The sequence below is a fragment of the Ruditapes philippinarum genome, unplaced genomic scaffold (genome assembly GCF_026571515.1).
Source record: "Ruditapes philippinarum isolate M1 unplaced genomic scaffold, ASM2657151v2 ctg1520_1_1_1_1, whole genome shotgun sequence".
NCBI lineage: Eukaryota > Metazoa > Mollusca > Bivalvia > Venerida > Veneridae > Ruditapes > Ruditapes philippinarum.
This window is the reverse complement of record NW_026856547.1, coordinates 21582-36530: the sequence shown is the minus strand read 5'-3', so window position 1 is coordinate 36530 and position 14949 is coordinate 21582. Positions and strand designations below refer to the sequence as shown.

The window sequence follows — 14949 nt, the reverse complement described above, 5'->3', positions numbered from 1 at the left end:
ACATATGATTGATGAATTAATTTCTTGATATTGAGACCAGTAGAGTCACAATGACAATTGACAATGAAATAAATGCTTCTAATGTTACTTCTGCGTGTACATTAGGTGGTAATATATGTTCCATAGACGGATTTTTCTAGGGTAATATATGACTATTTATGACAATTTTTAGATGAGGAAATGCTTTTATAAATAGTTTAAAATAAAAACAGACGGACGAATAACATTAATTTTCTGAGACATTTTTAAAAAAAATTATAATATAGAGCATGAGGAAATACAAAATATTTCACCCAAAATTTGGCGAGTTCTTTTAAATGAATAATTTACATGCAATAACATAAATGTACATGCGTACATGTATGTATTTGGTTTAGACATAGAAAAGTCCTGCATGTTGTAATTAAGGTTGTTACCACATTTAAGTGAAATTTTATATGTATGTAATTATGTTTCTAAAACAATTTTCAAACATCGAAGAATATGTAAAAAATGTACTGCAAATATTTTTCCACATTATATCTAATCATTTAGATATACATGTATGCATATACAGTTCTTATTGAAAAAATTGACTTTTTATAGAAAATGAATTTCTAATGACCTCCCTTTATTAACATGAAATGTAAATTCAGTAATATATGTACAAATAATGCTTTAAGGAACTTACAGTATTAATAATTCTTCATTTGAGCATTATATTTATGATATAAAATCATAAAAAATTGAGTTGCATGATCTTTAAAATTGTTCACATTTCAATGTTTGCTGATAATTTTAAAGATTATTAAATATGTCATATGATAATTTTTATGTAATTTAGATGCAACTGATTTACTTTTTCATCAGATTTAAGTCAATTCAATTTAAATATTTACACATGTATGTATTTAAACATTTTGGTAAAATGTTGTTACTAGGCCTTCTTGATTACTAGCCTACTAATCCATATGCAATTGCATTGCATATGTGCCCAGTTTCTTCTTTATATTTCCTTTGATCACTTGATTTTGAACAGTGGATTTTAATCATTTATATCAGGTATTGGTTAAAGATCATTTAAATCACTAGAATATGTCTTACATTTTTATCGTCAGAATGTCTGTTTGTTGAATTGCCTTGATACCGAAATTACTTACGACCGAACTGTCTAGCACTAGTATCACTTCCGGATGATGAAAACATCTTAATTTTAAAGAAAAAAGGAGAAACACAGCTTATTTTGGCCATGGCAACGAATGTCAAACAAGAACCTGTTGAGGATACTGACCTAGAAACACGGTAGTGTTATTAAAATAAGCATAGTATCATTCTTTTTCAGGAAAAATTTAAAAGTAATAGGTTTTCGCGATCAAATATTTATGATTTCTTTCAATTGGGGGCACAATTGGAAATCGTTATCTGCTAGATTATCTTGGATAAGGAAAAGACGGTATATATATGTTTCATATGATCCAGCAATAGAACATCTGTGGTGAAATTCAACCATAGAAATATCCCAGCCACTTCTTTGGTATTGTGGGCCAGGTTATTTTAGGCAGGGCACCTATCTAGGGATTGGGGAACTATGTTATTTTACAAACTTATGCTTCTGTTAATGGAACACTCTAGTAACAGGACATTGTAGCAGCATGATTGGCTAATTTTGTTATTTACATACTCTTAGCAATACACTAATAAACAGTATTTGATCTAGCAGATGATTGGCTATTTTTATTGATCAGTTGTGTTTTGATTAAAGATAACTGGCTGCATATCTCTCAGTTTAAAATATATGTAAAATGGAAAGACTCAAAGTTTAATAAATAATCTGTGTTAGAAGAAATGTTGAAATTGATATTGATACAAAGCCTAGATCTTGAGCTTATAATTGGTGTGAGTATTTTGAAAATCTAACTATAAATTGCAATACACTTATAGTTTAAAAATGACGTTATTTGTATTGTTTTAGCATTTTAAAAGTTGATTTTACTCGCAATTCTGGACAGATAACTCTAGGTTTTCATTTATATTCCTTGGTTATTAACATAGTTTGCACTTACAAACTCGCTTGCATGATTTTAGTTGGCCATATTCCCTAGCCACGAATGATAACTCATGTTTCCCCTGTCTAGAATTCTGCCAATTTGTTCCCCTTTTAAATGAACTCAAAGAAGGGACTTTTTCTAAAGACTTTGTATTTATAAATTCAATTATTCGATAAGAAAGTGACATTTTTTTCAATAACCATATATAATTTATTTTCTATCTATATATGCGGTTGCTGTGGTAAACAATGAGTTTTTATGGTAAACAAAGGAATTTTCTGGACCGGAAGTAATCTATACACAGCGTTCGCCTTCTAACTAGCTGTCATCATATGTAAACAATATGTTAAATGCGAAAGAATATTGAGATATTTGTTTGACTATCAGTTGAAAATGCAAAATATTAATATGAAAAACAACTATGTGTAGTTTATAGGTGTTGTTTGACTGATATATTAGTTGTGAAAGCGATGTACACTAAGTGTAGTGGCAGCCGAACACATGGCGCTTCGTAGCAACCACGTAGGAAACGTGAACGGTAACTGAATGAGACATGGCTAAGCGCATGCTCACGCACTGACTTCCACTCTATAGAAATACTGCATATATATATAGCGAAAGTTCGTAAGTGGTTTGTAAAGCTAGAGTGATACAAGTTATTTATTTTCAGGATTATAATGTTATGTCATAAGAATCCAGATGGAATCAATGATGCTTTGATACAAGAGGACATGCCACAGTTTGATGTTAAACAGCGAGTTACTGCCATTAACAGGCTTTTATCAACAGTGAGTATTCTTGTTTTGATGAAGCTTTTATAACTCATCAGAAGCAACAACTTGAAAAAGCATGTATTTTTTTACTTATTCTAAATAAAACGAAGGTATAATAGTGTATACAACAACATTTCTGATGCTAATACAAACAAACATGCATCAGCTGTTGTACATGGTCTAGCGTGTTAAAGATAAAATCATCAGTTTAGTGCAGTAATGGGTAAACTCCTATTAAATTATATAATGAGTTAACCATTAGTGCACTAAGGTGACAAAAAACAGTTATTTGTGATAGTATTTATCATTCTGTTTAGTTTGAGTGTCTTTGAACCTTCCATCTACATTGCTGACCTGTTTTGGCAAGTTGGATTTTCCTTACATGTGCAAATAGCTTTAAATTTAAGACATAAAGTCAAAGGCTATAACACATTGATAAACAGTTTTGGAATTAACAGACTACAGGCTATTCCAATCAGTTGTGTTTCAAGTAAAGATATGCATATGTCTCTATATAAATCATAATGTAAAATGGCCTACTGGTGGTAAGTTAAACTGTCAAGTTAATTACCTTTTGGGTCATCAGGTATGTTGCAGCAGGTAATATTAATATGAAACTAAGATCTTGAGCTTTTCACTGGTGTAAGAACTCTGAAAATCAGACAATAAATAGCAATAAACTAGCCATTTAAAAATGGCATTATTTGTATTGTTTTAGCATGAGCAAGATCTACTTAGTATTTTATTCACAATTCAGGACAAAAAAGTCTTGGTTTTCATTTGATATTCCTTGGGTCATAAAGACAATGTTTATGAGTGTATTCTGTCTAGTTACATCACATTTTCCTGACTTTTCTCCCTTTTGTACACTTAATGAAAATAAAAAACAGCAAATCTATTTCAGCATATTGTGTGTAAAATAAGTTACCCTTTTCAAGTTTGAATTTGGTTGTGGTTCAATGATTTTGGACAAAGTTATCACTCTTGAATGTTTCAACACTCATACTTTTGTGGAAATGTATGTAGTCATTATTTTGTCTACAAATCTGCAATATGCAATTTACAAATGGTTAACACTGAATAGTTTCAGTGCCTTGAACTTTGTATAAAAATGGTTTGTGTTTACATTGAATAGTTTTAAGAGTTTTTAACTTAAAATGAAAAAAAAAGTTTGTGCAAACAAATTTGGAACTAAATATTATAACATCTGAAATTCTGGGCTGCATGCGGGGGCATCCATGGCGTGACAACTCATTTTTAGTTGGAAGTAATTTCTTCTATTCAGGGTTCAGCCTCTGCTTGAAATAATGATGAAACTGCACCTGAGGTATTTCTCCACCAGTAAATTCAGAAATACATTGTATTGAAATATTTGTAAATAAGTACATGTGACTTCAGAAATATTTATAATTTTTTAGTAAATAATTGACTCGGTATATTGTAGGGCCGTATAGATTTGTTGAAGAGCAGTACAGGGAAGCTGATATACAAGTTGAAGGACCCGGGAGCAACAGATGTTCTGAAAGGGGGTGATCAGCAGGAAAAAGTTGTCTATCAAATCATCAAAGATGCAGGCAATAAAGGTAACACTGGAAGTAAAATATTGTTGTTGTTCTTGCCAACTCTAACCCTGTCTGTCCTCAAGTTTTCTTCTTTTCTGTGTCTTCATGTAAAATTGCTGGAAAGACTTGATATGCATGGGGGAAAAAACAACAAAAAACAAAACAGAAAAACACCAAAAAACATGTTTACATTAAACTATAATTAAAATGTAGTATTAAAATGTACATTGTATATATTTTCTTTCTTTTATCACAATGGATGTACATGTAATATTTTAATATTTTGAATAAGAATATGTAGATGTTTATGGCAGAATAAAAGAATCAACCTACCTTTGAAACCAACCTTATAAAAGTTCTTGGTTTAGTTTTAAGTCACTGGCCATAGTTGACTTTCCTGTTTTACTAGCAGACATCATGTGCCCCACTAAATTCATTCTTCAGGGACAGATTGGATGGTAACTAGGGCCACCAACATTATGTAAGCTACCAAGATAGCATCCTCACATCTTCCTCACATGAAACCTGAGTAAAACCAACAATTTGATAGCCTACTTATATAAAAGAGATAAATTCCCTTGTGGTATTTAAACTAAATTGCTTGCATAAAAATTGTGCATGCTGGTATACTTTTAAGGGAAATAAAACATGCATTAATTAATAAAATCACATTTAATACACTTTGTTGCATGTTTTTATGCCCCCGCCATGTAATGGCCGGGGCATATAGTGTCACCCTGTTCCGTCCTTTCGTCATTCCGTCATTCTGTCATTCCGTCATCATCAGTTTCCGTTCATTATCTTAGTAACGGTTGCACTCATTCAACTCAAATTTGACATATGGATATGTCATGAAAAAAATACAGGTCAAGTTCGAATTTGGTCATGGTTCGATGATTTTTGGCAGAGTTATGCCCCTTTTTCTTTGAAAATAATATGAAATTTTCAGTTTCCGTTCATTATCTCCCCAATGGTACAACACATTCAATTCAAATTTGACATATAGATATGTCATGATAAAATAGAGGTCAAGTTCCAATTTGGTCATGGTTCGATGATTTTTGGCAGAGTTATGCCCCTTTCACTTTGAAAATAATATGAAATTTTCAGTTTCCGTTCATTATCTCCCCAACAGTACAATATATTCAACTCAAACTTCACATATGGATATGTCAAAGGAATGCGCTGGTCAAGTTCTAATTTGGTCATGGTTCAATGATTTTTGGCAGAGTAAAGCCCCTAATATGAAATTTACAGTTTTTGTTCATTATCTACCCAACAGTGTTACATATTCAACTCAAATTTGACATATGGATATGTCAAAGGAATGGGCAGGTCAAGTTGGAATTTGGTCATGGTTTTTTTGGCAGAGTTATGTCCCTTTCACTTTGAAAATAATATAGATACATCTTAGGAATAAGCAGTTTAAGTTTGAATTTGGTCGTGGTTCAATGATTTTGGACAAACTTGTCTTTCTTGAATGTTGGAAAAATTTTGAACTTTCAGTTTTAGCACTCATACTTTTGTGGAAATGTATGTAGCCATTATTTTGGCTACAAATATGAAATATGCTATTTTCAAAAGGTTAAGACTGAATTATTTCAGTGCCTTGAACATTGTATGGAAATGGTTTGTGTTAACACTGAAAAGTTTTAAGGGCTTTGAACTTAAAATGAAAAAAATAATTTGTGCAAACAAATTTGGAACTAAATATTATAACATCTGAAATTTTGGCTGCATGCGGGGGCATCCGTGGCATGATGACACATTTCTAGTTTTAACATGTGTGACTCAGGTAGCCATGTAAAAACAGCTGACTGCAATAATTACATTATCAATATATGTTGTAAAATGACGTCTCACCAGCAGATAAAAGCATGACAAAACTGGTTTTTTTGTGTCGCCTTCAAAAGGCGATATATAGGGGTTACTTTTGTCGGCGTCCACGTCTTTGTCAGCGTCCCCATAACTCAGTCACTATAAGTCGGATTGACTTCAAACTTGGTATGCATGCTTCTTTTAATAACCAGAAGTGCAGTGCTCAAGGACCGGTTCTCTGCACTTCATAATTTTTGAGTTATTGCCCTTTGTTAATTTTCATACTTTAATTTTGTCCAGGCCATTTCTCTTCAACTATAAAAGCTATGGACTTGAAACTTCATAGGATGATAGATCTCATTAAGAAGAAGTGCAATGCACAAGAAACGGTACTCTGTATTTCTTATTTTTTGAGTTATTGCCCTTTGTTAATTTTCATACTTTATTTTTGTCCAGGCCATTTCTCCTAAAGTGTTAAAGCCAAGGACATGAAACTTCATAGGATGATATATCTCATTAAGAAGAAGTGCAGTGCATAAGAATCGGTACTCTGCATTTCTTATTTTTCAGTAATTACCCTTTATTAATTTTCATACTTTATTTTTGTCCAGGCCATTTCTCATCAATTATAAAAGCTACGGACATGAAACTTCATTGAATGATAGATCTTATTGGTAAGAAGTGCAGTGCACAGAAACTGCTCCTCTTCACTTCTTATTTTTTGAGTTATTGCCCTGTGTTAATTTTCATATTTCATTTTTGTATTGGCCATTTCTCCTAAACTATATTGTTCACAAAGCGACACATCCGACTCGCGGAGTTCTAATTTATACAATAAACAAATAAAGCAAAATAACCAAATCAGACATATACAATCACATATGCATTCACATTTGCAGAAGCCCTCAGACTTATTCATTCACTTGCCTGGGCTTGGCTTTTAAATGCATCTCTGTGCTTCTGTAGATGTTAATGCATGAAAAAGGGGCATTGACCTTCTATTGATACACAACAAATAATTCAAATTGGCAAGCTATCTATTTTGCAACAAATTATAGAATATGGTGTTTAACATTTACAGGAATCTGGATAAGGGACATTAGGTTTAAGTCTAACCTGTTATTGACACAAGTTAACAAGATACTGAAGAATCTGGAGAGCAAGAAACTCATTAAAGCTGTGAAATCTGTAGCTGTAAGTATTTACATGTTGTCATAGATTATCACATTACAACATACGTAAACCTTTCATTATCTTACAGTTTGTTTTGTTTATGATATTTCATATGATGCATTATACACACATTATTATGTGTTAAAAAAGTGCAATTCCAAATTATACCTACTGCAAAGAATTAAATATTTCATAGACATTCCCATTAGAAAACTATTTTTTAACTCCTACATACTACCTCACTTAGACTATTGTTGCTCTATCTGGGGAAATTGTAATTTGGAGCAAATACAATCCATAGTTTGATTTCAAAAAAGAGCAGCTAGGATTATACTAGATCAACCATATGATGCCCCGACTGAAAATCTATTCATTTTATTAAACTGGATGAAATTCCCAGACCAAGTCAAATATAAACAAGCAATTATGGTATATAAGTCAATTAACAATATTTGCCCAGAGTACTTAAAACAAAAATTTACCTTCAACCATACTATTCATTCTCGCACCCCACGTTCAACAGATTCAAAACTTAACATATACCAACCAAAACCAAAAGTAGAATTTTTCAGAAAAAGTTTAAACTATTTAGGATCAAAAATTTGGAATGAAATACCAATCAGCATACGCTCTGCACAATCACTTCAAAACTTTAAACATAAATACATAGAAAATTGGAAAAAGACAAATCAAATATAAAATTATAAGAAAAACACTGCTCTAATTGAAATATTGTTATTGTCAAAGGTTTATTTGTAATTTTGAAATGCCTTGTTCACTGTATATTTTATTGTGCACTTTATATAATTATTATCATTATTGTCTATTTGCAATATCAAAATAATTATGTTAATGTTATTGCATAATATTTCATGTTATTCACAACTGTATGATTGTAAATATGTACATTTTATGAGGCCCACAGGGTAGATTGCCTTTGTTGCAACTGTGTAGCCTCTTTAAATAAAGACTTTATTATTATTATTATTATCTTAACATTACCATCCTATTTATATCTACTGGTACTTATATTATTAGTAGTTATAAAGATTTTTTGACAGGTTATATGGCCTTATATAAATGGCTGTTTAAAAATAACGACTCGGGTTACATTGCAAACAACCGTTTATATACGGTCATATAACCTGGCAGAAATATTTATAACAAATTTATAATACAGCAAGCATGTTTTTCATAAATTGACAGCAGCTGTGTATATAAATTTATATAAGTGTCACGATTTTATCCAATGAAAAGTGACGTTACAAACAAGCAGTATATAATTATATAGGCTATTTAGAATTTATTTTTTTAAAATATATTTTGTTGAGTCAATTAGGGAATAATTCAGTGTTTCAAATGAGCCATTTCAAGCATGATAGATTTTGTAGTGTTTGCCATGCAAGACATTTCTCCTTTAACCCTTGCCTGAATATAAAATGGTATCCCCTCGGTTACTAACAGTATATTAAAACAATACTTTGAGACCTTGAGATTAAGTACCTTATTGAAGTGGTTTATATCATTAGCAAGGAATTTTGCCCTCATTTGTGGCCATGGCTGAAAACTAGGCCAATTATAAAATATATGGTTTCCTTGTTACCTTTTTATTTTTCAAAAAATATTTTTTTTTTCTTATTACTCATGTTTAATAGATGTACATGAATTCTTATAAAGTAAAAAAAAGAAAGTGATTTTCTAGTCCTATTAAAAAGTAATGAAATACATGCCTGACCTCATTTTTAGCTCATCTGCTGTAAAGAAAAAGTCAGGCTATTATAATTGCTGGGGCATTGTAGTCATTGTCAACATGCAGAAACTTTTATGAAGCTCATTATTCAATTATTTCAAAAGTTGTTAACTTGAAATTTGGAGACAAGGTGCAGTTGTAGGTTGACAAAATTATGAAAGCAATATTTATGGAGTTATGCACCTTTTTAACTTAAATTCTTTAACAGACGAGCATTAACACCACAATTTTGCTCTTGTTATTGATGAGAATCAGGATCAAAAAATTTATTTCAAAATTTCTCAATAGTGTATGCTTATTTGTTACACATTTTATGTTGAAATAATACAAAATAATGCATCTTTATCACTTTTTAAGAAAATGTTGATCCAATATTGATCCTGATTTTACAATTGATGCTTCTTTTGATCCAGAACTTAGTATTAAATTTCCTAAATCTTAAAACCATAAAATAAGATATTTTCATCGCAAATCAAATATTGTTAATATGTAATAAATCATTGAAAACAGAATCATTGCAGACCCTGATCCTGATATTTTTCTTTGCCAACACAGAACCTAGTTTTTAATATTACATGTAATACTCTGCTGTTAAAATTACAACAATGTTTGGCCTACTATTTTCGCAACTACATTAAAGTGGCACTTAAATATATATCTGGGGTTCACAGAATTTGTGATGAAATGAGTATTACATTAATTATGAATACCAGTATTTGTTAAGATTCCAAGTGTGGGGTTGTTTGGAGGCTTACACTAGTAAATTTCATTAAAAATGGATCAAATATCTGAAACAAATATTAAGAATGGCAAGATAAAGGTAGGTTTGGTCCTTTGGTACCATTTGTCTAATTCACTCATTTTATTGAATGCTTACAGTATATACATGTACATGTAGAGATGTGCACATGATGAGAGCCTTATAGGGTTTAGCTGTACATGTATACTGGTGCCTCATATTTCCGTGGTACCCATATTTCCAAGGTATTAGGCATAAACAGTCTCAAGTGCCTCATAGACTTCATGCACCTGCCAGTTTAAGTTTCACTTTCTTATTCTATTTTTATTGAAACGTAACATAAACAACTGAGAAAACTTAATATTTTATTCAGATTAAGAGCAAAGAATTATTTCACCATTTTACTTTTAGTTTTCATACCTTTTAAGACAATTGTCTTTGTTAAACAACCATTTAGATATTTGATAAATGCCATAGAGAAAATTTCCACATTCAGACAGGGCTAGGAATAGATGAACTAAGAAATAAGGATTACTATTGGTTTAGCTTTTGAAGCTGTTTAAATGTAATTGCCTTGGAAATATGAGAACACAACTTAACTCACTTGACAGCAGATAGGTGTCAATTGCCATGTTGTTTACATAATTGCTTACATGCAAACATTAAATGGAATAAAATATGATGTAATTGACAGGTCTTTGCTATAATATTCAAGGTATTTTTGAATTTTATTCTAGCTTTTGTTGTCTTTGTTAAACATTTAAGTACCACGGAAATATGAGGCACAAGTATACTTAAACTTCTTTTAAACACTAATAATGTTGGCATATATAGCTGTTATTCTAAAGCATGTTTAAAAAAAGGGAAAGGGTGGGGAGTGGGGGGCAAAAGTTAGGTCTAGGACAACTAGTGTGCTAAAGATAGCGTGTACTTCGAAGGCTGGAAAATATATATTGTGTATATATATAATAACTCAAGTTAATACCTGCTCTGCAAATAATGTAAGATTCAAAATATTATGTATGTAGTCATAGTATATTTTGATAATTTTTCAGCATGAACTAGTAAGAGCACCCCTCGTTTTTGAATTATTATGCACATTAATTAACTCCATTTCTTATACATGTAGTTATCATGATATACAATATAATGTATGCCACACATTTCCATAATTATACTGTAATTTAATGAATTTTCTTCCATATCCCAAAGGAAGTATACAAATACGAAAATATTCCTGCACTTTCACTTTGATGCTAGAAATTAATTTGTTGATGTTTTATTCTTCCAGGCCTCAAAGAAGAAAGTATACATGTTATATAATCTAGAACCAGACAGGACAGTGACTGGAGGAGCATGGTACAGTGATCAAGACTTTGAGTCTGAGTTTGTGGAAGTTTTAAACCAACAGTGCTATAAATTTCTTGTTCAGAAGGTTTGTAGCATTAAGATTTTTATGATTATGACATACAGAATTTTACATGGTCGCATTGAGATTTAATAATTATTCTGAAAAGGTTTTTTTCCTGGTTAGCCAGATTAATTCTATGTTTTTTTCTTTTCCTTGATATATCAGAAGCTATTTTAAGATGCAGAAAAAAGTTAGTGGACTTGTTGGCTGATCATCTATAGCCACTGGTTTCAAAACACCACTGAGGGTTTAAATTTTGCTAGGCACTGTGAATTTGTTCAGTCCAGCTAGCAATTCTACATGTGTGTCCACTTGTGCCTGAAATAATGCAAAGAGAGGCACCTTAAGTCTCCCTTCACCAGTGTCAAAGTGACCTACACATAGCTTGTTGTAATTGTATTACAGATTTTGCCCACTTAGAATTTGGAACAATCCATTCAAAGTTAAAAAGGTATCATTATCAAAGTACAAAAATTGAGTTATCACAGTTTTAGAGCCTGCCTCTATACAGGTGTCAAAGGCTAATTACCTTTGGTTTACAGCAGTTGTAGCGTTCAGAAATCGAAAATTCCACTTGTCAGCTTGTAATTACCAGTATGCCATTTGTTTCATAAACTTGTAGGCTGAGTCAGCAAAGGAGTCCAAGGTTGATCCAATAGCACAGCGGAATGGTTCCTATGCTTCTTCTCAGGATGTTTGGAAATTTATTTCAGAGCTGGGTATCAGTAAGGTATGTTACATAATAATGTATGCTTTAAAAGTTTCAATTGTACCTGAAAAAATTTTTGTTTTCGAAATCGAAAATTTCCACTTGTAGCTTTCAAACCAGATGGCAATATTTTTCATAACTTCCTAGGCTCAGTCAGCAAAGGAGTAAGTCCGTTTGTATCCACAAGCGGAAAATGGTTCCTTATGCTCTCATCTCAGATTTTGGAACTTGTTATCAAGCTGGCATAAGGGTTGAAATGTATTTTAAAAAGGTCCAAATATGAAACCTGAAACACTCTTTTATTTTGAACCAATGAATCAACTTTTTGTCAAGAATGCTTCTTTGATTTTTCGAAATATTCGAATTTTTTTTTATTCCATGGTTTGATGTAGGTCTATACCAAGTACATGTGTGCAAAATTTCAGATCATTCAGAATAATTTTTTTTGTGTGCAAAAAGACCTAAAAATGAAAACGCATTTTAAACACTTTTAATGTCATTCAAGCTAAGAGTCACAATAAAATTATTGATTTTCAATTTAATTCCGAGTTAATTTCTCAGTTTTCTTTTTTCATTTTTTCTGTTTTAAGTGCTCAATTGGAACTTTATAAGATTTTCAAATTCAGTTGAGCGCTTTTAAGACAATATGCTACGATAAAAATCAGTTCTCTGGAAAAAGTGTTATGCATTGTACACTACTTAATATGGCTTTGAGTGTTTCAATCAAATATTATGCAGGCAACACACTTATGAATATTATTATACTTTATATCTATTATAACAGGTTCAGTTGTCAGTAGAGGATATTGAGACTATACTGGACACGTTGATATACGACGGTAAATGCGAGCGATCTATAGTGGCCGCAGCTGGGGATACTGGTCAAACTAAGTTATATAGATCTGTTAAACCTATTATAGAATCTACAGGCCTTATGAGGATGCCTTGTGGTTCTTGTCCTGTAAGTTGACAGTTTCATTTTATAACCAGAATACTTAACAGTTAATATAACCAAAGTTTAATTTTATAACCAGTGTACATAACTGTTTATATGAACAAAGTTTAATTTTATAACCAAAGTACTTAACAGTTGATATAATCAAAGTTTAAGTATATAACCAGAGTACTTAACAGTTGATATAACCAAAGTTTAATTATATAATCTGTGTACATAACTTTATATGACCAAAGTTTAATTTTATAACCAAAGTACTTAACAGTTGATATAATCAAGTTTTAATTATATAACCAGAGTACTGAACAGTTGATATAACCAAAGTTAAATTTTATAACCAGAAAATGAAACAGTTTATATAATCAGACAACTGAACCTTTTCTGGAATGAAGAACATTTTAGGTTTTCCAGCTAATCCGAGAATATAAACAAACTTTCACAGTTATTACTTTGGAAAATAATGTTCAACAGATTGACTAATCCATTTGTAAATGGCACTGCACCCTGAAACTGTAAAGCTAGAAGTTTGTCAGTCCTGGAGTAATATCCTGGAAAATCGCACATTTGCCTAGAATTATGAATCTTGTCTCAGATGATGTATGTGTTGATAAAGAACATATATTTGAAGTTTGGAGTAGTTACATTTAGACATAACGAAGTTATAGTAAAAAATAACATTTAATGAAAATTCGATGTTCATGGGGGGATAATTCTTGAAATATTGCTTCTAGAATTACAAACCTTGTCACATAAGATGTGGTTGATGATAAGGAACATATATTTGAAGTCTGAAGTTGATGCCTTATAGACTAACAAAGTTAGAGTAAAAATAACATTTTTTAAGAACAATTCAAAGTTCAAGGGAAGATAATTCTTGAAATATTGCTTCTAGAGTTACGAACCTTATTGATGATAAGGAATATATATTTGAAGTTATATTAAAAAATATTTTACTGCACGCACATGATATTATAATATGATATCTGGACACAGACTTCAGAATCAGTAGGGACAGCTCTCCATATACTTTGTAAAGTCGGATGAAAATGTATAAAAATCTACTTACCATTAAAACAAACTAAATAAGTTCATCTATTTGTTATTTCTCTGTGCTTTTCAGGTGTTCCACAATTGTTACGAGGGTGGAGCAGTGTCCCCAACAACGTGTATTTATATGAAAGACTGGCTGCAGTTATGACACTTGCCTCGGAACAGTTATGGATTTATGAACTACGTCTTTCAAAATATACTTTTTGTATTGGACTTTGTCGGTCTGCAGTAACTTATAGGCACAGGAAGTGTTGGTAGATATGTGACCTTGTGAGACATTTATTTTAAAAGTAAAATCAATTGACTGCTTCTAAAGTGATTGGTGTGTGATTTACGACTTTGTAATTGTATGTCATTGCACAAGAAAGTGATTTTATTGTAATGTAACATGATAATGTTATGTAAGACAACTCAAAACAGTCAGAGAAGTTTAGGATTTTAATCCATAACTGCCGTTTATTTCAACCCAATGTTTCGCACGAAGTATTGTAAAGGGAACTGGGTGGTTGATATGGGCCCAGTGACAACTCTCAGATCTGTCGTCAAAAAATTTAAAAATCAAAAGTAACAAACCTGAGGTACAAACAGTAAAGAACCTGGCAGACTACAGGGGATGTTCAGGCTGGCCTGGCTCTATACTGGTGGCAAAAGCTAGTCACCCAGTTCCAGCAGGGTGATGGCTTAAGACGTGGTTATTATTCAATACACAACTGTTAACGCCTCTTTATCAAGGGATGCTAGTGTCTAGCAAAGTTTGTCAAATTTGTTGATTTAACAAACTTCATGTATGGGAAAACACAGAAATGTTAAACACAGAAAAGTTTAGTTGCAAGAATAATTTGAAGCTTTTACACAAAATATACTCAAAATGAGATGTTTGCAACATTGAATATTATAAGAGTTTTGTCTTCTATAAGTTATATGTGTTATTTATTGAAGCTCAGTCATTTACTATATGAATAAAAAGTATGGAAAAAGTGAA

At 31.5% G+C, this 14949-nt stretch overlaps 1 protein-coding gene across 1 annotated transcript; it reads left to right on the top strand.

Annotated features, from left to right (window-relative positions):
• Nucleotides 1–1162: 1162 nt before the first annotated feature.
• Nucleotides 1163–14949, top strand: LOC132746932 (DNA-directed RNA polymerase III subunit RPC6-like). Its single transcript, XM_060736211.1, has 8 exons — nt 1163–1281; nt 2698–2815; nt 4245–4383; nt 7262–7374; nt 11134–11277; nt 11876–11983; nt 12747–12923; nt 14038–14949. The coding sequence occupies exons 1-8, from the start codon at nt 1229–1231 to the stop codon at nt 14113–14115; spliced, it is 930 nt and encodes a 309-aa protein (XP_060592194.1). The 5' UTR covers nt 1163–1228; the 3' UTR covers nt 14116–14949.